General features: G+C 43.5%; 2 protein-coding genes across 3 annotated transcripts in view; one reads left to right on the forward strand and one right to left on the reverse strand.

Moving 5' to 3' along the window:
* The window catches only part of KBTBD12 (kelch repeat and BTB domain containing 12), a 60,378-nt gene that overhangs the window by 28,791 nt on the left and 7,503 nt on the right, over nucleotides 1–24,084 (reverse strand). The window contains exons 3-5 of one of the 2 annotated variants that reach the window (XM_081851006.1): nucleotides 22,275–22,545; nucleotides 16,861–17,011; nucleotides 6,206–6,596 (exon numbers count right to left, since the gene is read on the reverse strand). In XM_081851006.1, coding sequence (XP_081707132.1) covers nucleotides 6,466–6,596; nucleotides 16,861–17,011; nucleotides 22,275–22,545 — 553 coding nt within the window. In that variant the 3' untranslated portion in view covers nucleotides 6,206–6,465. Of the gene's footprint in view, nucleotides 1–6,205; nucleotides 6,597–16,860; nucleotides 17,012–22,274; nucleotides 22,546–24,084 lie in introns of those variants that run through there. The other variant, XM_081851005.1, reaches the window with a different exon arrangement.
* MGLL (monoglyceride lipase) overlaps nucleotides 1–24,084 on the forward strand; it is a 163,097-nt gene that overhangs the window by 26,656 nt on the left and 112,357 nt on the right. The gene's annotated exons all lie outside the window — the stretch shown is intronic.

Consider the following 24,084-nt stretch of genomic DNA (forward strand, 5'->3'; position numbering starts at 1 on the left):
ATGCAACTAATAATTATGCTCCCCCTGTCCATGAATCAGACTGCAGTGGGGAACAAACAGTTAACCCCCCATGCCTATTGTGCTCACGTCTTGCTTATGGGCAGCTGATTGGCCAGAACACTCAACTAGATAGGCCTTTGGTCTGATCCACCAAGCCCTTTCTTATGTTGTTATATCTCATCTAGTTTGGCTTTCAGGCAGTGGTCTTTCCTAGCTCTAATACCTGGCATTATTTTAACTGGAGATGCCAGGAAATGATCCTATTGCCCTCTGTGTGCAAGCTCTGCCACTGTGGCCTCTTGTATGTATCGCTCTGCTGTTGAGCTATGGGCCCCTCCCCTGACAAAAGTGATATGATGGAGGCACAGCACAAATGATTCTCCATTCTCAGGTATCATAAGAATGAATTGCCTGCCAGATACAGATAGGTAGCCGTGTTGGTCTGCCATGGTCAAAACAAAATAAAAAAATTCCTTCCAGTAGCACCTTAAAGACCAACTGAGTTAGTTCTAGGTATGAGCTTTCGTGTGCATGCACTATCTGAAGAAGTGTGCATGCACACGAAAGCTCATACCTAGAACTAACTCAGTTGGTCTTTAAGGTGCTACTGGAAGGAATTTTTTTATTTTGTTTTTGCCTGCCAGAGTGAAAGATATATGCTTTGAAAACACCACACAAACGCCTACATAACAATATAATTTTATGTCACTGCTACAACAATTTGCCAAGCCCTAATAAGCATGCTTATTATAATTCTCCTGTTGAACAAAAGAAACTCTACCAATTACCAGTAAATTGAGAGGTCTGAGCTCAGCGTTGATTGGCTAGGACAGATTTGCAGCATCCCAGAGGCATCCTCCATCTGTATGCTGCTAACAGTACATTCTGGAGCATCAGTGTTGCTGTGGTTCAGAGCAAAGTGTCCCACAGTGCATTCAGATTCTCCTAGGTGCTTGGCACATCTCACAAGCACAGAAACAGATCCATTTAAACCTTTAGAGGTCCACTCTTTCTGAATGCCCATGGCTGATTCCAAAGATGTCCTCCTCAATTTTGACCCAGCAGGAGGTAAGGCATCATATATAGAACATGTATTTTCTTATCCTTCAACAGTTAGATTGCTCACACGCGACACACTTATTTCAACTCTGTTTCAGCACTTGTTTTGCGGGTGGGAGGAGAGAGATGCCAGCAGGACATTCAGCATAGCCCTCTTCTCAAAATCTCGGCAATGCTAGCACACAATAAGAATGACCTTCATGGAATACACAATTGAATTTATTCTGGAGCAGTCCTGCTGGCTTCAGTAGGGCTGGTTACAATCTCCCCCACCCCCACCAAGCAGTTCTAGGTGGGCAATCTGTAATTGTTAAATTGCAGAGATGAATGTGCTAGCATGACCCATAAACTTCTGCATCCACACTGCTGAATGGAGCACCATATAATGTGCATTGATTCTATTTCCACGCCAAAGGATTATTATTTAGGAAAGGTGGAGTGACCAGTTTTAAACATAAAACAACAGCTGTGTTCTCAGATTGCCACAGGAGGGCCAGATTTTCAACAGGCTCTCAAATCTGTTCCTGCATTAGCAGAACCCACATTTTGGGTGAGAAGAAAACAGATGCTTTCTGTATCAACCCTAAATAGTGAAAGAATTTGTTGTGTTGAAGATTTGGTGAGCAAATTATCTAAACTCTACTGAGTTACTGCTTCTTCACTTACTGGAGAAAATGAGGATTCACTTCAGGAGGCAATAAAATGAAGGATTTCCCTATGACATACACAGTCTTTTTTTCTGCTCGCAGTATGATCATTTGGAGATTTCCTATTTAAACAGGTTCATTATATAATTAAGTGGTTCAGCACCATATGGTGGTCTTAGGACTTGATTCAAAGCCAGTTAGAGCAGATACAAGTTTTTCCATTTATAGCTCCAGGCTGCAATATCTCTTGTCACAGTTTCCAGTGATATCTGCTTATGAGGTAAAGTACCTATTTGTTTATGCATATTTGCTTGCTGAAGCATATTGAAATTGTACCCAACAACAATTGGGAACTTCTCTGCCCACTGGGCTTCTTAACATTCTCTGCTTTTGTAACTGCATCTAAGAACTTTATTAATGTGCACTGAATTTTGAGGCTCTTTGGGTGCTTTCAGAATAAGATGGGCAATTTAAAAAAACACAACCTTACACATTCATGAAATCTAAATATGTGGGGCTTGAAGTAGCAAAATGTACAATTTTGAAGATACGGTTTCCAAACATCTTTAGTAGAAGTGACTTGCTCATTTGCTTTGCTTGGTCTTGGAAAACCTTAAGCAACAGGGGATTTGGCTGGTGAGCTGTCACAGACTGCTTCAACCTCAGAGTCCTCTTTTGAGCATCAAAAGAAACAGAGGTGTACAAGGCCAGGAGCTGTTATAAATACTAGGAGCCAGGCCTTCTGCCTTTTCTTGGTCAACAGAGCAATGCATCCTGCTTGCTCCATTCCAGTTGTGAGGATAAAATGAGAAGGGCAGGTAAAAGATGCTCCCTGAAGGAAGAAAGGGGTGTGGTGGATATAATAAATAAATAAATACAAATGGCTTTGAGGAACAAGCTTTTTCATAGAATCATAGAATCATAGAGTTGGAAGAGACCACAAGGGCCATCGAGTCCAACCCTCTGCCAAGCAGGAAACACCATCAGAGCACTCCTGACATATGGTTGTCAAGCCTCTGCTTAAAGACCTCCAAAGAAGGAGACTCCACCACACTCCTTGGCAGCAAATTCCACTGTCGAACAGCTCTTACTGTCAGGAAGTTATTCCTAATGTTTAGGTGGAATCTTCTTTCTTGTAGTTTGGATCCATTGCTCCGTGTCCGCTTCTCTGGAGCAGCAGAAAACAACCTTTCTCCCTCCTCTATGTGACATCCTTTTATATATTTGAACATGGCTATCATATCACCCCTTAACCTCCTCTTCTCCAGGCTAAACATGCCCAGCTCCCTTAGCCGTTCCTCATAAGGCATCGTTTCCAGGCCTTTGACCATTTTGGTTGCCCTCCTCTGGACACGTTCCAGTTTGTCAGTGTCCTTCTTGAACTGTGGTGCCCAGAACTGGACACACTACTCCAGGTGAGGTCTGACCAGAACAGAATACAGTGGCACTATCACTTCCCTTGATCTAGATGCTATACTCCTATTGATGCAGCCCAGAATTGCATTGGCTTTTTAAGCTGCTGCGTCACACTGTTGGCTCATGTCAAGTTTGTGGTCAACCAAGACTCCTAGATCCTTTTCACATGTACTGCTCTCAAGCCAGGTGTCACCCATCTTGTATTTGTGCCTCTCATTTTTTTTTGCCCAAGTGCAATACTTTACATTTCTCCCTGTTAAAATTCATCTTGTTTGTTTTGGCCCAGTTCTCTAATCTGTCAGGTCGTTTTGAAGTGTGATCCTGTCCTCTGGGGTCTTAGCCACCCCTCCCAGTTTGGTGTCATCTGCAAATTTGATCAGGATGCCCTTGAGTCCATCATCCAAGTCGTTGATAAAGTTGTTGAATAAGACCGGGCCCAAGACAGAACCCTGTGGTACCCCACTAGTCACTCTTCTCCAGGATGAAGAGGAACCATTGATGAGCACTCTTTGGGTTCGGTCAGTCAGCCAGTTACAAATCCACTGAGTGGTAGCATAGTCAAGACCGCATTTTACCAGCTTCTTTACAAGAATATAATGGGGCACCTTGTCAAATGCCTTGCTGAAATCAAGGTAGGCTACATCCACTGCATTCCCTTCATCTACCAGGCTTGTGATTCTGTCAAAAAACGAGATCAGGTTTTTTAATGCCTTGCCTTTTGTTCGTAGTCTCAGAGTGGCAAGTACATGCCACCTCTCTGATTTAAATAGTGCCCTTGTCTGGTCAGCTGGTAAATTAGGCAGATAAAGAAGAAAAGCTCCTTAACAGCATCTTTCTTACAGCTGGCTTTGGCCATTTCCATGTACGCTTCAGACTAAGCCCCTCACATCCTCTTTAGCTGGGCACAACCTTGCTAATTAATTTCACATTTTAAAAGCATCTCTCAGTCCCTCACTCGGATGAAGCTGTTTGGGGGAGGAGGAACAGCCTGCTGGGCATTCTGTTCCTCCTGACTCAATTTGTATCATTGTCCTTACGATGGCACGGATTAATAGGTGCAGCATCATTCGCAGTTCTGTAAAGTCATGTCTTTACAGTAATCCTGTTGTCACAGTAATTGGCAATACTTTGTCAGCTTTGTTCCCCTTTTACAGACAGGTTAACTGAGGGCTCATCCACACTTTCACTTTCCTGCAGATCCCCACCCCCGGAGGAAACCTGCCCTATGGCGCTGAATTGGAGCAAACGTCAGTCAGGTTTCCCGCGGATTAACGTTTGCTCCGATTCAGCGGTAAAGAGTGTGTTTTCCCCAGGAAAGCAGTGGGGAAGACAGAAAACCACTCAGACCTGTGCCTGGAAAGCACAGGACAAGTGGAAAGCCTCCCCCACCCCACCCCCAGCTTCTTGGATTATTTTTTGTGGCATATAAACCCGAATTTACAAGGGTCCGCCACTGTAATATTTTGGCCAGCTGCACAGAGTGTCAGCAGCACAGTCAGCGGCAGACCTTGATGCGGCAACACGGCTGTGATGAGGCTGCAACTCGGAGGGAGATTGGCATGGGGCAGACCATGGGCATTTCCTGCAACAACATCAATGGCGTGGCTCAAGGGAGCCTGCACATATCAATCATGCCCTGTGGAAGGTGAACCAAGCAGTGCGGAGCACCTGGGTGGCAGAGTCATACGGCACCCAGGCATTGCATTTGTCAAAAAGGACTTGTATCATCCGGATGGTGTGCACTTATCACCTGCCGACAATGCGTGTTGGTTGCTAGATGTGTACTGGGGCCTGTGCAGTTGTAGGTGGGTTTGGTGGCGAGCCAGCAAAGTGGGGGCCAGCTCATGTGGTGGAGAAGACATTGCCTTGAATCCTTGGTCTATTCCCAGAATGGGTGTGTGAGATGGTGCAATATCTCAGTGTACCCCGGTAAAGGGGTCTGGGTGGAAGATTCTGTCCTGAAGCCCAAATAGGGAGTGGACGGGCCATAAACTGTCCAGTGGTGGCCAGGGGTGGGGGCAGCTTAGTTGATCTGCATCTTGAAGTGACATTAACCCAGGCACAACCCATATCAACAACTTCAGACAGGAGGCTGAGTCAGGCTACATACCCAGTGCGTAAGCCAATGCCTACCTACATCTGTAATCAATAACGTGGTGGCCATTTTCAATTCCAGAATGTTGTTGTGTCAATTTGTTTCCACCTGTTTAATGCCTTCCCTACTTCCAATCCGCAGGGCACAATCCTCATGAGCTTGCAAGGGGCCACAAACCCACAGTAAGCTTTGTTGTGGACAAACCCAACATTGCATCAAGCAGGTATTATCCAACACTTTGCAGTCCATTTCCCCACCACTTTCCTTGCAGGTCAAGGCATTGGTCTTCCCACACTCCAACCCATATAAATAAGAGACCAATCAGACTGGGGTTTTGGGTCAAAACAGGCCACAACTTCATTTAATACAGATGAAAGAGGTTTGGCTTGGGCATGGGGCAATCTAAATACTTCCAGCCTGCCTGCCAGAAGTGACGCGTCATCAATCCAGGCGGGGGTTCCGAAGACTTACAGCAAATAGGGTGACCCCCGCAGGGACCGCCATCTGGGGGAGTGCCTTTGGCCTTGCCCCCCTGGGCACGTGGACATGACCACTCCCCCGGATCCCTTTAATGGGTTTGGAGGGGCAGGCGGGGACTGCAACCTCCCCTCCATCCAAAACAAGGGATTGCCTCAATGCTCAACCAGTTGTGACAAATTGCTATGAGGTAGGCAAAACCACTAGGTCAGTGCCACTGCAAATTCCTAGTGGGCAAATTCCTACCCGGCCCTGTAAAAAACAGGGACCACTGTAGCCACAGCAAAGTCATTGCCTATCAGTGTAAACAGTGGGTGGGTGGGATGGGAGGAAAACCCAGCGCAGGAACAAACAGGCTGTGCCCCAGGTATGGGCTGCTTAAATGGGCAGGGGGCGGAGCCGAGGGAAGCCCACCGTCGGCTCCATTGGCTCCGCCCCTGGCTCCACTCACGTCTCAGCCTGCATCCCCATTAGCCAATGCAGGTGCAGGCTAAGATCTAGCTCCTGATAGGCTGCAGGGGTATATGCCTTCTCCGCCTATCAGGAAGGGCACTGCCGTTTGAATTCCACCATCAGGGCCCCAGTGAAGCTTCTTCTGTCCAGCAACACCGCCGCACCAAGAGAGGTGAGTAGACTTATTGCAAAAAGTCTGATCTTTTGGAGAAAGTAGTTTGTTTTGCAAGAGCTTTAACTCTGCTTGAATTGTGTGGCCTTAATTTGCTCGGATGTGAGTGAATCCCACCTGAAAATAGTGACAGCCTGGGAGCATCATTACAAAATGTTCTGATGTGCAGTCAGGGCTGTGAGTGACAAGTCAAGGGAACTATCCTCAAGGTTCTTTCCTTCATTTACTCCAAACAGCATTTTCAAAAGGTCCCTTATTGCAGGTGCTCCCTCTGTCACTGTTATTTCAAAATGAAAATTGCAATCAAAAGATAATAATTTTGCAGCGCTGCAGTTCTGAAACAAAGCAGGGGATTTATGTTGAACTGGAACAGAATGTGTACAGTTCTCTTAATAGTGAAAAGCCAGCTTTGACAGGGCATTCAAAATCATTATGTACTGCTGCGGGCGTAAGCCCAGGGAGGGAGATTGGACACCTCCTCATCAGAAAATGATGGCAACTACTTGGAAAGAAACCAATTTCAATTATGATGGGGGCTTGTAAAATAAATTTTTTTTGGGGGGGGTGGAAATGCAGTTCAAAATAAATAAATTTAAAGACACCCTGATGAATAGTTTGGCGCTCAACTTGCATTTGCCTTACGGGTATGCTCCTATGGGAAAGGCCTTCTGATTCCAGAATACCTGCTTGTTTCCTGTGTGACCCAGATATACCACAACAGAGGACTCAAATTGCAGTTTAATTCCAAGCACATTTCCTCTCCCCAGTTATATGCCTGACAGATATAAAATAATTGGGATGGGGCAGAGAAACCAGACCACATCTATGTTTTCAATGGTTTCACAAATGTACAGTAAGCGGTGAGTGCCCTTGTAAGGTTCTTTGAATTGAATCCAATTCCTAGTAGAAGACATCTAGCCCTCACTACAGTTTTCTGTGCATTCCTAAGTGATAGCTTGAAGCTTCTCAAAGACTTCTAGAACTAGCAGATAAAACAGGTGAATGCTCCATGAAAAGACCAAGGCAAGCTTTTGTTCCCTTTAGGTTTCATTCTGTTGCTATGGAAGCCAACAACTCCAGCCTAAATCCTAATAAGAGATATGATCATCACTGCAATATAACAAAGAACCCTGAATGGAGCATTTTTTCCAGAGGGGCAGCCATGCTTGTCTGTTGCAGCAAAATCAACCAAGTGTCATGCGGTACCTTAAAGACTAACACATATTTTTTTTTATTGTAGCACAAGCTTTCACAGACTTGAAAATCTATGCTGGAATGAAATGTGCTAGTCTTTAAGGTGGCACAAGGCTCCTTGTTGATTTTGGAGGGAACCTGTTTTATGCCTGCAATGAAGGGCAGCTGTGCTGACTGTAGGGCTCTCTCCAGCCCAAAAGCCCTCCCTGCATTGCTGGTGCTGAAGGGCAACACCAAAAGATATATGATTGTGACTAGTTATGATCATCTGGAGAAGCATGCTTAGGTGTCCTATGTTTGAGAGGCCCAACTGGCTTCAACTAGAAGTTGGGCCTTTAGTGTCACTGGTCCCATGCTGTGGGGCATTCTTCCAGCTGAGATTCGACAGGAATCCTCACCTTTGACTTTCAGGCATCTCTTGAAGACCTTGTTATGCCAACAGACCTATTTAAGTAGCTGCTTAAAACTTTCAATTAGCCAGTGATTTATTTTAACAGTGCTTTATTGTACACATTTTGTTGTACACTGCCATCCCCTCCAACATTTCTCCGATGAAAACAGGGACATCCCATTCCATAATGATAATTTTACTATTTATGCCCCACATATCTTATTGAGTTGCCCCAGCCACTCTGGGCGGCTTCCAACATATGTTAAAACATAGTAAAACATGAAACATTTTTTTTTAAAAAAATCCCTACATAGAATTGCCTTCAGAAAGCTTGGGGGTCAGATAATTCCATACCCTCCAACATTTCTCCGATGAAAATAGGGGCGTCCTAAGGAAAAGCGGGATATTTCAGGATAAAATCAGAAACCGGGACAGCTTCTCTAAATCAGGGATGTCCCTGGAAAATAGGGACACTTGGAGGGTCTGCACTGCCCTGATTTTTTAACGAGATGGTGGTATCATTATAAATTAAAAAAGGGAAGAGTCCCACTTAGCAGCTGTGCTTCAAGATTATTATAAATTTTTCAAAGTTCCTTTTCTCCTGTGTTGATGTTTCTCTTGGGTTGTGTTTATGCAAATAAGGATTTTTGAGTTTACACAAATAAAGGTTTCCCTAGGCAATCAGTTGATAACAATTTATTGTGGCAGATCCAAATGTATTTCCTCAAAGGAATGTTGCTGTTATCTGAATTAGTATTCCTACCAGCAGCAGCATGTAACATGTAATATTTTGAAGCTGGGAAAACACAATATTCTTTCCATCCGAAAATTTGGTTGTGATTCTTAGGGCTGTTCAGAGTGCTGTTGTGCAAAATCCAAGGCAGGGAACAGTGGAATGCAATTGTTCCAGTGCAATACTGCCACCAAATAAAGTTCAAGGGCAGTGGTGCTTGAGAGAGGGTCTTTGCTGTGGTGGCCCCTTGTCTGAGGTGAATCTCACACCAACATGGTTGGTTTTTCATCTACAGGTGCAGGCACACCTCTTTCTCCAGGCCTTTTGTGGGGAGAGTGATGGCGTGCAGTCACCTTCTTCTGTGGAATGCTCTTTCTATTATTTTAACTGACTGTTTTATGATGATTTACATTTTCGATTTTATGTTGGATTTATGTATGGCAAACTGCAGTTTAAAAATGCTGCAGGTAAACAGGAAATAATGAAAGAAGTGTCTCACATACCCTTTGAACTGAGCATTGTAGATAGGGATGAAGTAATGTTAGAATCTGAGCAATCATGTGCGTGTCTTCAGCAAAAGCGCCGGAAGAAACAGAGGCACACAGTACACACCTGTGTGGGTATGCTCTGCCCATGACATTTCGCGGTGCGTCTCCCAGGAGTGACAGTAAAAACAGGACAGTCCCCAAAATAAGAAAGTATGTCATCAAAGGGCTGCTGTTGTTTTTGAGCTAGTAGTGCAGTTCATTTCCCACATCTACCCATTTTGATAGTGCATTAGACCTATGGATCAACAGTTATCAGAAACGCCCCCATCTTCTACTGGAACATGTGATTTGTCGCTGACTTTTGCTTGATTTAAAGTAGTATCACAGCACAAACAGTCATGGCTTTCCCCAAAGAATCCTGGGAACTGTAGCTTGTTATGAGTGCTGAGCGTTGTTTAGAGACTCCCACATTCCCCTCACAGAGCTGCAATTCCTAGAGTGGCTTAACAGTCCATTCTTCCTCCCAGGAATTCTGGGAGCTCAAGAATGCAGTTTCTCTTGCAGCTCTGCCGCCTGGAGAATGTATGCAGGGGATGGCTTCTGCATCAAAATCTCCATGCAGCTGGAAAACTTTTAGGTCAGAAAAAGGATTCCTACGTACCCACCATACATTTGAAGTGCACAACTTTCCCCCCAAAATCCTGGGAACTGTAGTTGACCTTCCACAGAGCTACAATTCCCAGCATTCTGAACAAACTACAGTTTTCACGATTCGTTGGGGGGGGAGCCATTGTTTTTAAATGTATGGTGTGTATGCTGCCTGAATATCTGAAATATTTCACTATGGGTGATATTCAGCTATGTCTTACTCAGACTCAGGGCTCGTCCACACTTCTGCTTGGCCTGTGCTTTCTAGGCAGAAATCCAAGCAGTTTTGTCTTTGCCCCTCTGCTTTCCCCTGGAAAACCCACTCTTAAGTAACAAATCAGAACAAATGACAATCTGCATAAAACCTGATTGCCGTTTGCTCTGATTCAGCAATAAACAGTGGGTTTTCCCAGGGGAACAAAAGTGTGGATGAGCCCCAAGTTAGGTCCACGAATTTCAATGGGGTTACTCTGAGTAAAACTTAATACCACCCAGTGTGTCTGGGCTTGTCTTTTTATCATGTACAAGGGGGCAGAATTTTCATCCAAACAGCGTTCCCTAGTGCCATAAATACACTTTCCCCTCCTCCTTCAATGTGAAGAAAGAACATTATTTGTTTTATCTGGGAAATAGTTCATATGTCACAGCATAACTACAGCAAACCAGCAGAGACATCTTTGTGTTATCAAAGCCATTAATGCTTCCGAGCTTTCTATATCACGCTTGGATAGCTCTGCAATCAAAAAGCGTTTTCGCTCTGCAAGCAATGAGTTTAATGGATTTTAAATTTTAACAAATCTGTGTTTATAAAACACATATATAAATGGGAAGGAAGACACAGCCATTAAGAAGCTGGGATTATCAAGCAAGCTTTGGATGTAAAAACACAATGTGGTGTCAGCGAAAGGATATTATCCTCAGCATTTCAGCCCTGAACCGCAAGGCTGGCCAGCTTGCAGCAAAGGTGTTAGAAGTGGCACAGGTGTTAGGAGTCTGTGTGGTGCACCTGGCGGAAACAGGAGAGGCTGCAAGGTTGGCTAGAGTGTTAGGTTTCTACTCCTACCAGCATCTTCAGAATTGTCTACTTGTTAAAAATAATAGACTAGAGGCAAAACCACCCCACAGAACAGTGCATGGCCACAATGCGCCACCCTGAACTCCTGGTAGGAGAAGTGGGATAGAAATGTATAAACAAACAAACAAACAACCTTCGATTTCTCCAGCCCAATGTCCTACCTCAATAACGTGACATGAGCAAAAACATTTCTTTTGAAACGTTTGAACTTTTGTTCATTCCCTACCTTTTTCAAAAAATGACACCTTGAATTCCATGTCAAATGGAGACTATAGTAACTCTGACCTCATTAAGCTCATTAATTGCAATCAGTGAGTTGCTGGTGTTATTTTTTTTAAATAGTGCTTTACAACTAGTGCTGCCTCTTTAATGGAAGAAGAAAAGGGGGGATACTCCTGCAACTGAGCGCAGTTTGTGAGCAAGGGAGAGAAACTAATCTTTTTTTTTCTCTCTCTCTTTTTCTCCAAATAATTCACTGTTAAATTGATCTTTGGAATACACAATGGGTTTAATAGCTGTAATCTCTCTTGTAACATTTCTCTTCACTAGTCCCAGCAGTCAAGCTGAGAGCCTGAGCCCATACATTGCTCTCTCATTCTCTGTAAACCAGCTCTGCATAACTGGTTCATGAAGAAATAAAGGAGCAATAAAGATAGACCTGGCAAGCTCTTCTAAGACTGAAATGGAAAAGCATTTCAATTTGTTACGGTTGCCCCTTGGGCCAGAAAGGCTGCCGTCTATGCTTATCTGGAAGTAAATCCCACCAACATCAATAGGACTTGCTCCAAAGTAAATGTGGTTGGGATCAGAGGATAAGTGTGTGCTAAGCCGCACAATTGGTTTAGCGAGCTTGGCAGCAAGACAGGAGGGAGAAACTGGGCTAGGTATAGCAAACAGAAGCCCGCCTAAATACTTCCCATAATTTGTTTCCAGAAACTGGATGGAGGCTGTATAAACACCACACATTTAAAGCGCATCCCACCCAAATCCTAGGAATGGTAGTTTACCCTGCACAGAGCTACAATTCACAGCATCCTGAGCAAACTACAGTTCCCAGGAGTGTGTGTGTGTGTCAAATGGAGGGTCGAAGTTGTTCACAGCTTTTACTGTTTCACAGTCAGCTCTTGGTAAATCACTCACTTCACTGTCAAACACACAGACCAGAACTGAGCTGATTCGCTATCACTCTAAGAAACTCCTAAAATAAATACAGTAATGTGTTTACTTTAGAAATAGTGTAATTTATTCAAACCAAACCTGCTTACTAGAGCAATGCAGCTTCCTGCCTATTCTAACTTTCCTTTCTGGAGAGATCCCTGGGTGCCATTTCAAATAAGTATTTTATGATGGAGATATTCAGAATTTAATTGAACCTCACTTAACTGCTTAAAACTTTAAAAAGAAGCTCTCAGCAAGAGCCCCAGGGAAAACGGGATTTTAATGAGGTGGAATTCCAGACTGAGGAGGATAAACAAAGATTCTTTGATTTCCAAGCCTTTTCTAATAGGATTTCTCCTTTAATTCCTTCTGTATGTTCTTATTTATAAAAAAAAACAGGGATTACATAACAGGCAAACAATGCAGCATGAACACCCCTAATGGTAAGGCTGTAGCCCTTGCTGATGACTTATATTTCACAGACTGTCATTCTTCTGGGTGTGTTTTTAAGTTTGTGCCCTTGGCAAGGCTTTTTTCTAATTTGCCCGTTGCTAGTAATGAGTTTTCACAGACTCAGCTGTGAGGGATTTTTTTTTTTTTTTTTTGCCTCTCTCTCTCTTTTTTTAATGTGAGAGATTAAAATGCATGACCTCAAACAGTGCCTTCCCCCATCTGGTTTTCTTCCAAAAAGTGGCTGAATTCAATTGGCTCTGTCATTAGGAACACAATACTACTCTTTCTTGGGCTTCTGAAAAATTTAGTTATGTTCCTGGGAAAATATGGAGAGAAAGAGCTAAGATCAGTCAAATACTGTGAAAAGAATAAAGGGTTTGGAACCTCAGGAAATGCTCTTCATTTCCTTCAAAAGACTGTGTAGTAAGGGAGTCTTGAGGAATTTTAACCAATGCATCAAGACAGGAAATCTGATCAAAGACACAGCACAGGTTCCCAGTTAATAATGCTATCAGATGCCCAAGCAACCTGAGCTTCATTCTCATCGGAATGTAAGGGGACTGTCATCTTGGATCAGATTTGTGTCCATCTATTTCAGCATTTTATATGCCTGAGTAGCCGAAGTCAGAAACCTCAGACTAAGGTTGTAAGGAGCCACATGTGCAGCGTTGGGAACACTGAATGAGTCCCACGTAGATCATTGAAGGCCTGCCAATCACATTAAAAACATGAAAGCTGGGCATGGTTTCTTCTGGCTATACATTTGCTTTGGGAGGAAATGTACCCCTGAGATAAATTGAAATTCACAGAGCGACATTCCTATGGTGCCAGCCACTTTGACATGATTTTAATCCAGGGGTAGTTTTGTAAAATGCTCAATTTATTTATTATTCAGAAGATTTATAAACCGTGCAAAAAGCACACCAAGTGGTATACAAATAAAATAGGTAACAGAAGGTCTACTGCCAATAATATTTTCACACAGGGTAACAGCAATGGAAAATAAGGTTAAAAAGCGGTATAAAAGCCAGTACTAGATGATGGCACTCCTAATCTCGGAAGATCCCCTTGGCCCTGTCTCTAGGCCTTCCGCCAGCCAAGCCCCCACCCACACTATGATCTTTAAGCAATATCATCCCAATGGGAATCTTGGGAACTGTAGTTTGTTAAGGGTGCTGAGAATTGTCAGGAGAGCTCTGTTCCCCTCACAGATATAATTCTCAGAGTTCTCTGGGAAGAGGGATTTCTTGTTACATCGCTCTGGAAACCGGAGCTACAATTTTCAGAGTGGTTAAACAATCGCTCTTGCCGGGAACTCTGGAAATTGTTTCCTAAAAACTCTCAGCACCCTCAACAAACTAAGCTCCCAGGTTTCTTTTGGGGAAGCCATGAAGTCATACAGCAGGGCCTTAAATGTATACGGCAGATGCGGCCAAATACATTTTTTACTCTGGAAGGAGATTGACCTGCTGGACTGAGAAGTTTTAGTGGTTTAACCCCTTGTCTTAGGATGCTTTTACTCCATTTCTGTGTAATTTTAAAGTTGCTGCAAATCGCTCTGAGCTCCATTACCATAGTGGTAATTAACATCATCATTGATTAACATCATCATCATCATCATTTATTATTTGTACCCCGCCCATCTGGCTGGGCTTCCCCAGCCACTCTAGGCGGCTTCCAACAAAGATTAAAAATACATTAAAATGTCACACATTAAAAACTTCCCTGAACAGGGCTGCCTTCAGATGTCTTCTAAATGTCAGGTAGTTGTTTATCTCTTTGACATCTGATGGGAGGGCGTTGAAACATGCCCTTGAAACATGGTCCCTCCTCTTCTTGCTCTGCAGGGCCAGCCCTACCCGTACGCAAAGTGAGGTGTCAACCTCAGGCAGCTGATTGTGTTATGAAAGGACAGTAAATTAATATGGAATGTATTAGTGTTTTATGTTTGCCATCAACAAGAGGAGGACGCCCTTGTAAGATTTTTCTATTTCTGGTGGCCAAAGTGGAGGCAGCAAAAGTGTCTTCCTGGCCCAGCCCTGTTGGCATGGCTAACAACACTTGCAGTTTAGCACTAAACTGACAAAGCAGCAGTACATAAAGCTCCTGCCCGTCACAATCCTAACAGTTCCTCTTTGGAGGGGGGAACCATTGTGAATCCTTTTCTGAACACAGCTGTTTGACACTTGTGAAGCAATTAATGTCTCGAGGAATCATGGCTCCCAGACTAGCAAGCTGTGTGAGTTTTCTGTTCTCACGGCAGCCACCATTCTTTGGCCTGTCACCTCCAGCTCTTGCAATTCTCATTCTGTCATTGCTGTCATAGGAATGATCAAGAGCTGAGCTAGCCAGAATGAGGCTGCGATGCTATGTAAACCTGTCTGGAAGGAAGCCCCACTAAATTCTATTGGACGACTTTCACCAAACATGCGTAAGATTGTGCCACAAGAAAACTTTCAACTTGCATGTTGCAATGTTATAATCTGCCTTTCTCTTTGTCCAGGTAGGACACCTTTGATATTGCCTTTAAAGCAAAGATTCATAACTCACATCACCTTGCAGTAAATCTAGGTGTTCCTCATCATTGAATGTGCCCCCACCAGACCCCAACTGCATGCCATATTTGCATGATGTTATCTGGAATCACAATGCAAAATAACAATGACATTCTGCCTGTAACTAGATAAGGAGGAGACAACCTGTGGCCCTCCAGAAGTTGCTGGACTCCTGTCACCCCTGAGTATTTGCCATGCTGGCCGGGGCTAATGGGAGCTGGAGTTCAACAACATTTGGAGGGCAATGGGTTTTCCATCCCTATTGTAAAGATTGGTTTAGCCATAACACTCTTTGCTCACCCTTTTAAAATAGAAAAAGTTGGGTTGGACAAACACCCCAAGCCTGGGGTAAATATGCAGTTAAAAGAAATGGAATCTTCTGTGACTACCTGACAGTTTTCAACCTAAACTGTTGAAAATCATTCCAAAATTGTTACACTACTAGGAAGTGTAAATCTGGAATAAAGCCACTGCAATTTCTTTTTGGCAGTTTGCAGTGGTGCTGAGGGAAAAAACCCACATCTGATTTTGTGTGAGAAAGCCAGGAAATTGAGCACAGACTGACAATTGACAGGATGTGTTGCAGACTGAATCTCCTTCTTGAGAGAATATCAGCAACAGATCATGTGGAAAAGAGTTTGCGTTGATTCAATCCAAAACTGAAGGTCGAGCACAAATGCTTCATGAACTTCGGTTTTGGGAGAGATCTGTATATTTGAAATGAAAAGCTTATGCATCCATCCTAGTATGAGTCATGAACCCTTTATCATTGACTAAATCTAATTCTGCCCCATGTGGTCCAAATTATGACACCTTTGCTGAAGGATGCATGCATATAGCAGTGAGGATGTACATGCAGAGCCCTTTTAGGTCTAAACTATATGTTAAATGAAAATGTGCAGAAGTTAGCCCTATGGCCCTTTGCTCCCAGGAAAAGCCACTTTGGGATGCAAGATTGGGAGGGCAGAAACAACAAGGAGAATAGGCTCAGCCTTTTTTCCCCTTGCACACATTAATTCTTTGCTCCCAATCACTCACTCCCCAGGTGGTTTTTCCTGTGAAAGAGGCATGTTGGGCTCTAATTTGATTATAACAAGTAGTTAGGACCTTAGCAGAAATCATGCTGATCAGGTATTCAGCAGGGAGGGGAAGCAAAAGGGACTAAATCCAGCCCCCCCCCCCCCCCGGATTTAGAGTTATGGATTTAGAGTGACAATGAAAAGAAATATGCAGGCCCCATAGGGGCATAAAGTTCTTCATCTATTCCCATTCTCTTCCATTCCCTTTCCTTCTTTGTGAATGAAACTGTGTCATCACGTGTCAACAAAAACCCCTTGTTTGTTCCCCAAGATGCTTGAAGGGAGAATTACAACGTGCTTGCCTTAAAATGCCAAAGGAGAGCACCCAAAATTAATAAGGGCAAATGCACATGGAGAGAGCTGTTCTTATTTTGCTAGTGCTCCTGTACATATTTGTTTGATTGGCAGAAAGAAAGGTGGGCCATTCCTAGCTCACTGATACCTGGGGCCCCTTTTAGAATGGCTTTATATTATCACCACTTTGGGCCTGGGTGTCAAACCTGTGGCCCTCCTGATGTTACTGAACTCCAACTCAAATAACCATCAGCCATGCTGATGGGGATGGTGTGAGTTGGAGTCCTAAAGCACCTGGAGGCCTACAGGTTCCCTACCTATGACCTCAAGGGTACTTTCCTCTTGTCCCAGTGCCTTTTCTTTAACCTACAATATGGAGAGAGAGGGGGTGAAATCTTTCACTTGGCAGAGGCAAATTGCTGGGGAAAATAAAAAGTGGCCGCCCTATCTGTTAAAAATCTGTTTGCTCTTACCCAAGACATAAATCTCATTGTTGACTACAGCTGTGCTGAAGCGGTATTTCGAGTACTTCATTGGCGGGCACTCTGTCCATTTGTCTTGGCCTGGGTCATAGCGCAACATTCTGTTGCTTAATCGATCAGGCTCATCGTCAGGAAGATCCATCTGTATGAAATATGACAGCCATATAATAATACAACATTTGGAGCCGTCCGGGCACGCCTGCATGCTATTAATCATGGAAGGCAGCTGAGCAGATAAATAACATAAACACATCAATTATAGCAGCGAAGTGATTCATACTCACTAGGCTTTAACAGCACCCATGACTTGTGGCTGGGAAATACATTGTGGAAGGCGCATGAATAACTGCACATTTATATTCTGCAGTTAGGGAGCTGAGGATTTGGGTAATAACAAGCCATCTACGGACACAGCGCTGACAGAACATAGCTCTTTTTATAAGGCTGCTGTGAAGTCTCCGGAAGAAAGTAAAAACCTCTTTATTCCCCCCCCCTCCCCCAGAGATGGAATTTTAAAACGTTCCTCTTCTCCCAGGCCGTTGGTTAATTAAACAATATACTGTATATGGCTTTTTAAACTGGAGAGGGGTAATTGTTTTTGTTTGTTACTATGTTGTTATTTTTGTGTTTTTATATTGTAAACTGGCCTGTGATCCTCTGATGCAGGGCGGTATAGAAATTTAATAAATAAATAAATTTTAAGTTGTTTTTTCGGGTTGCTCAAATGTTTCCAGAGTGCTTTGAAGATTTGTCAAAGAACACTTTGGGGGGATCATTTATTAATGACAAAGCCATAGATTCATAGAGATGATAGATAGATAGATAGATAGATAGATAGATAGATAGATAGATAGATAGATAGATAGATGCACATTTCATTTTGCACATAATCTGAATTTACTGAAGCACTTCCCTCTATCACTTGTATGTACTGTCTTTCTCTTTCACACACACCCTGGTAAAAAGCCCAGCAAAGGTATGGCTGGCTTCTGTACACCATATGAACAAGAATAAGTCACAGGTTATTGCCAATCTTGGGATCCCGGGGGGGGGGGGAGAGAAGTGAACAAAGCCTAATGGTGCTTAAGCTGATGGTGTTGATCGCTGAGAACAAGGGGTGTTTCAACAACAGGTATGCTTTCTTCTATGGCTGATAAGGAAAATACTTAGATAGACTGTAGTTCAGGAGTGGGGAAGCTTTGGCCCTCCAGATGTTACTACACTTCCCAACAGCCCCAGATAGCATGGCCAGGGATGATGGGAGTTGCAGTTCAGCAACATCTGGAGGGCCAAAGATTCCCCACACCTGCTGTAGTTATTCAAAAGCGTATGCTAATGTATAAGATGAATAGTTCTTGAGTTAATGTAGGGAAGATGTTAACAAAAATAACTGTTTTTAATAAGAAAGCAAACGAGTGAGGATGAGGTGGGAAAAATCCACTTCAAATGTCACTGCAGCTTATTCTTAGGCAAGCCACTTAGCTTTAGCCTACCATCTTTAGCCTACAGACATAATAATACTGGACTATGTTACCAGATTATTGCAAAGAGCAATGAGATGGATGGCGGGTGTGTTGAAAGTGGTTGTTGTCAGTATTGTTTGTTTATTATTAATTCCATAATAATTAATGCTGGTCAGCTTAATGAAAGAGGGAGCTGTGTGACCCTCAGACCCAATCATCAAGTTTATGTTTTGCTCTGGAAAAGGTGCCTTAAAGTAATTATACTATGTCTACTTCATCTTGTGACAATTTTATTTAACTGCACTCCCACATAGCGAAAGCTGGCATTTACCACGCCAGCATAGACCAACGAAATTATAATATGATGAACTCACTGTATGAAATGCATATTTAGATTGAGTATTCACCACATGAAAGCAGAAATGGTGTTATCATGCCAGGAAAATAATCTGCAAGTCAGGCCTTAGTTAGAAACATTATAATTAAAAGATGAATTACCTCTAGATAATGTTGTTGGCCATTCTGTTGCATTGTGTGAAGTGAAAAGAAAGGTCTATGCCGAAGCCTAGCAAAACCTCATCATCAATGAAGTGTCTGGACACGAAAAGGCAGTTTGACTGCACTTAGTCTGAGAGTCCATCTTAGACAATTCAGTAGGTTTCACATTAGTTAGAGAAGAGTCTGTGCATGATAATTTTAAAAGAACCATTTGGGCTCTGGATTTTGAAGGGCTGGGGTGTTATTGTGAAACTGGTACTGTCTGTGTATTTGCTTCATTTTTCAGCCCTGTGTTATTTGTCCCACCTGTATACATATAAGTCAGTGGATCACAGCCTTAAATCTGGAGGATTCTCCCTTCCAAGTGAAGCTTACCTGTTGCTTGTGAAAGGGGCACAAGGAAATAATAAAGAAACACACCTATGTGGGATGTCCTATGCAGACTATGAAAATGATGGATTCTTACTTTGAAAACATGACAAGGAGTCATTCAAAAAACCATTGGTATGTATTGTTGGGTCTTGGTATCTGAGTCCTAAAACCATACTTAAATTAAACAATCATTGTTCACTATGCAACTGACAGAAGTCATGAAAAGGCCATTGAGGCTTAATCTTGTGTAACTGTAAGATTAGGAGTTGGCATTTTTATGCAGCCTATAATTACATGAGGATTAAGCGTCTTCAAAAAATCATTGCTCAAAACCACATGTTCTTTTGTCCGCGTGTATGAAAAGCGCCCATGACACTGCATCATAGGGCTGCTGGGTTGTTTATGTATGTGTGCTGAAAGGTAGGGAGGCCTGCCTGCTCAGATCAAAAGAAACTACTGAGCTTTCGTAACTTAGAACAGCTACTTGAATTTGATTGCTTTCATCTTCCCTCCCCATTCCTTTTTCTTATTGTGTCGTGCCTTTTAGACTGTAAGCCACAGAGCAACGGCTGTCTTGTTTCGTTTTTAATCTTGGTACAGGACTTGGTAAACATTTAGACACTTTATCAATTATGTTAATATCAGAGTATTGTGAAGTAAATAAAGCACCTAAACAACACTCTGGAGCCAAGTGAGGATTCCCAGGTAAGATCCTCCCTCTATTGTGTGGGCAGGTAATCCCTCCCCTACCTGGCCTGGTCTCCTTGGCAACACCTCCCCCAGGTGGGATTGGACAATTGACTGAGGTAGGCGGAGACCTCTAGGTATCCCACCTGAGGGAGGCAAAGCCAAGCCTATGCTGTTGGAGCCGCTTCAGATCTAGGGGCTGTGCGCGTCCACGCAAAGGGCGCCCCCCGTTTTAAGCAGGGAGCGGTCATTCCCATGATTTTCACAGCTAATAGGCTAAAACAATAAAAGTTACATTGAGCAGAACAGGACGGGACATGAATATTTGAGCACATGAAATGTATGCCTGTGGTCTTACTGGGGTTACATCCACGCTGTATATTTAAAGCATATTAGACCACTTTAGCAGTCATGATTTTCCCCAAAGAATCCTGGCAACTTTAGTACCTATACCTATCATAGAGTTACAATTACCAGCACACTTAAACTCCAGTTCCCAGGATTCTGTGGTGGTGGGGAAGCCAAGCCTGTTCAGGGGGTATAAAGGTACTTTAAATGTATGGCATGGATGTGGACCTGCACCACTGGAACAAACAATATAGGCAAGTATGTTTTCATATGTTTTCCCACATTCTGTGCTTTCAGATTTCCAATATATCTGTCAATATATCCTCCATGGGAAACCAACTAATCTACTACTTTAAAAGGTTAGCTGAACAACAGGGAGTAATAAATGAATCATCAGCAATTTGCTGAGATAAAAGTTAGTCATGAATTGCAATTAGCCTCTTGCAGCATGCAAGGTCAGCATTAAGAAGGCCCTGGGCTCACATGTGAACACATGACAAGAATCCTGCTGCATATAGACCCATCTAGGTCTTCTTCCTGTTTCTCACAGTGTTGGTCAGCCAGACGTTTTTAAAAAGCCCAGAGGGTTCACCACATCCTCTCTCCACTCTCAAAAGCCTCTCGTAAGCAGCCAACTGACAAAAGCCACCTTTGCATTCTCCCAGCCAGATCCCGTGCGTGTGATAGCCTGTCTACCTTCCTTCTCTCTGCACCCTGCTCCTTGGTTCACGGCAGTTGCCTGAAACAGCCTTGCTCAGTTTCAGGTTCCAATTTCCCTCCCTCCATCATCCTGACTAGAGTGATATTCCGGATCTCCTTGCTCTTCCCAGACACAGCTCACCCTCCACCCCTTGTGCATCCTGCTCCCCTTATCTTACCCATCTGGTACTTGGGCCAGCCTTTCTAGTGGCCAGAGTGAGATAGCTCACCCACAAGTGGCAGACTTTGAGGTCCTGTTTCAGGAGCAGCAAGTTCAAAAAGACATCATGCACATTGCATTTTTACTGCAAGGAGTGGGCACTGTTTGGATTGTGTGTCTCAAACAAGGAAATGCCTAATTCATTTCTACACTTGGGGGCTACAGTTGAAAGAGCAGTAGGAATCACTGTTCCTTAACCTCGTGGAGGAAATTAGGCTAATAAGTACACATAGGATTGCAAGCTGGGAAAGGTTATTCTGCCACAATGCATAAGCATCTTATGAAGTCAGTGAGCAGGAAGGACGATTGACAGCAGGAGAGTGTGATGGGATGGTAGGGGCAGAGTCAAAGCAGTAGACAGGTGAAAAGTGTCTGTGGAGAATGACAACCGAAGACACGGTTGAAAGTAAGGCTGTGTATGCATTACTGGCTTAAAATGCAGTTAGGTCATTCTTTTTTTCAACTCAGATGCCGGTTTGGAGAAAAATGCATCAAAATGCAGTATTTCATAAGAAATGTCAGGACAGATACAGAACACATATGAATTGTGGCTAATGATATATGCATAAAGGTAAAGGTAAAGGTACCCCTGCCCGTTCGGGCCAGTCGTGTCCGACCCTAGGGTTGTGCGCCCATCTCACTTAAGAGGCCGGGGGCCAGCGCTGTCTGGAGACACTTCCAGGTCACGTGGCCAGCATGACAAAGCTGCATCTGGCGAGCCAGCGCAGCGCACGGAAACGCCATTTACCTTCCCGTCAGTAAGCGGTCCCTATTTATCTACTTGCACTTTGAGGTGCTTTCGAACTGCTAGGTTGGCAGGCGCTGGGACCGAGCAACGGGAGCGCACCCCGCCGCGGGGATTCGAACCGCCGACCTTTCGATCGGCAAGTCCTAGGCACTGAGGCTTTTACCCACAGCGCCACCCGCGTCCCAATGATATATGCATACCGCTTCTCAAACCAGCAGTGAGAGCACACTCGATGAGGTAAACAAGAGTGTGTACATGTTCTTAGAGGAGAGGAGGCACAGGGAATATGTACAGGCCTCCACAACAAGCACAGGCAGTATGGGTGGAAGAGTACACCATAAATGCTAAAAAGCTCTGCGATATTCCTCACCTGCGGTGTCCAGCCTCCCATGACGTACAGCCTGTTTTTCACGGTTACTGCAGCATGGCAGGCCAAGGGCACTGGGAGGGGAGCCAAGGCCCTCCAGTTTTCTTGCTCCATTGAGTACTTCCCCACACAGTTTGTGATATGGTATTGGCTTTTCAGTTTCATCTGACCTCCTGTGATATATAGGTCATTATGGATGGTGCCTAGAGCATAGAGCTCACGAAACTCTGCAGTACACAGACTTTGCCAAGAGTGATTCCCCCGACTGTTGTACCTGTAAAAAAGAAGCAGCAGCTAATATTAGAATTGTCAGGGCAACAGGTCAAATCGGAAACATTTATACCTAATCCCTCTCTTTATATGTCATTTTTATTTTCCAACAATGACAAGCAATGCAATTCTAAACATGTACATTTGGGAAGAATGGCAAGATAGAAATTTAATCATGATAATATGATGATAATGGTGATGGTGATGATGTATGCTCAGAAGGAAGTACTATTGAGCTCAATGCGTCTTTCTCCCAAGTATGTAAGTGGGAATAGGATTGCAGCCAAAATGTGCCAAAACAACTTCAGACCTTAGTAAACTTCTACCCTAAAATGATTGCAATATATATGCCACATGTTTGTGTTAGGTTTATACAGCGGGTGGGTGGGTGTGAATCTGTGGCTCTCAAGTTTGAGGTGCTGGTACTGGAACACAGAGCCCTATTGCAGGTTAGAACCAGGATGCCTAAAAGTGTCTCATCCTTTATATACCAACCTGACCACTGCGCTCTGTCTGAGAGGGCATCCTCTCTGATCCGTATCTGATAAGACAGGTCACCCATTCTGCCCAATGTCAGAATAAGTTCTTAGCAAGGCAGCAGCTATCCTGCAGAATTTCCTCCCACAACATCTGGAGGGCATCAGAGTAGGGAAGGCCAGTGGAGAACATACTGACTATTAGGAGGGTGTGGCAATATCAGCGGGAAGGATAATTTTCTGTCAGGAAAATTCTTCCGTCTTCTATCCTGTTTTCTTTAAGAGGTAGAAAACAGAATGAGCAGTGTGTATACCTAGCCTTACAGCTCGGTCCTAACCGAGATTACTTCAAAATAATTCCTCTTGATTTTGTTGGAATTTATACCCAACCTCAGGTTCCCTTAAAACATCGTGAAGACTTTCAGTAGTAATGATACTATTGAGTAAACAAGAATAAGAGCACTAAACTTGCCTGTGATTCAACAGGGACTAAACCATTGCAAAAGGAGGAGGAAAAAAACAAAAACTAGTAGCCTATGGAATTATTTGTGGCACATAGAGGGCACTCTAGCCATTGTTATCAATGAATTGGGCTACGAAATAAAAGATTTAGTCCACAGCATGTAGAAATCCCACTTGAGTGACTGTTGATTCGTATTTATATTGTACATAGTGTACTAAATATACTGCAGGAGTCAAGGGGAACTCGGTAGAAGCCTGTGTCTTGGCAACAACATAGCCACCCAAAGCAGATACTTTATGGTAGTATAATAAATAAACTGGTATTGGTGAATAAAATAAAATAAAAATAAAACTTATCAGACGCCACCAGAATAAGTCAGATGACGAATTATAATTGTCCGAAATCTTTCATAAACAGTTACATATGGTATATTTTTAATCAGCACTGTTATGAAATAATGGATCTGAGGTTAAAGCCCTAAAAAGAGGCTCTTAGTTTGCAAGCCTCTGAAGTTAGGCAGAATACCAGAAGATCAGAGGAAGAGGTTTAGGCCACACAGCATTAAACAGGCATTGGGGTGAGTGTTGTAGCCCTTAAACCTTAA

The sequence above is a fragment of the Podarcis erhardii genome (assembly GCF_964252035.2).
Source record: "Podarcis erhardii genome assembly, chromosome: 2".
NCBI lineage: Eukaryota > Metazoa > Chordata > Lepidosauria > Squamata > Lacertidae > Podarcis > Podarcis erhardii.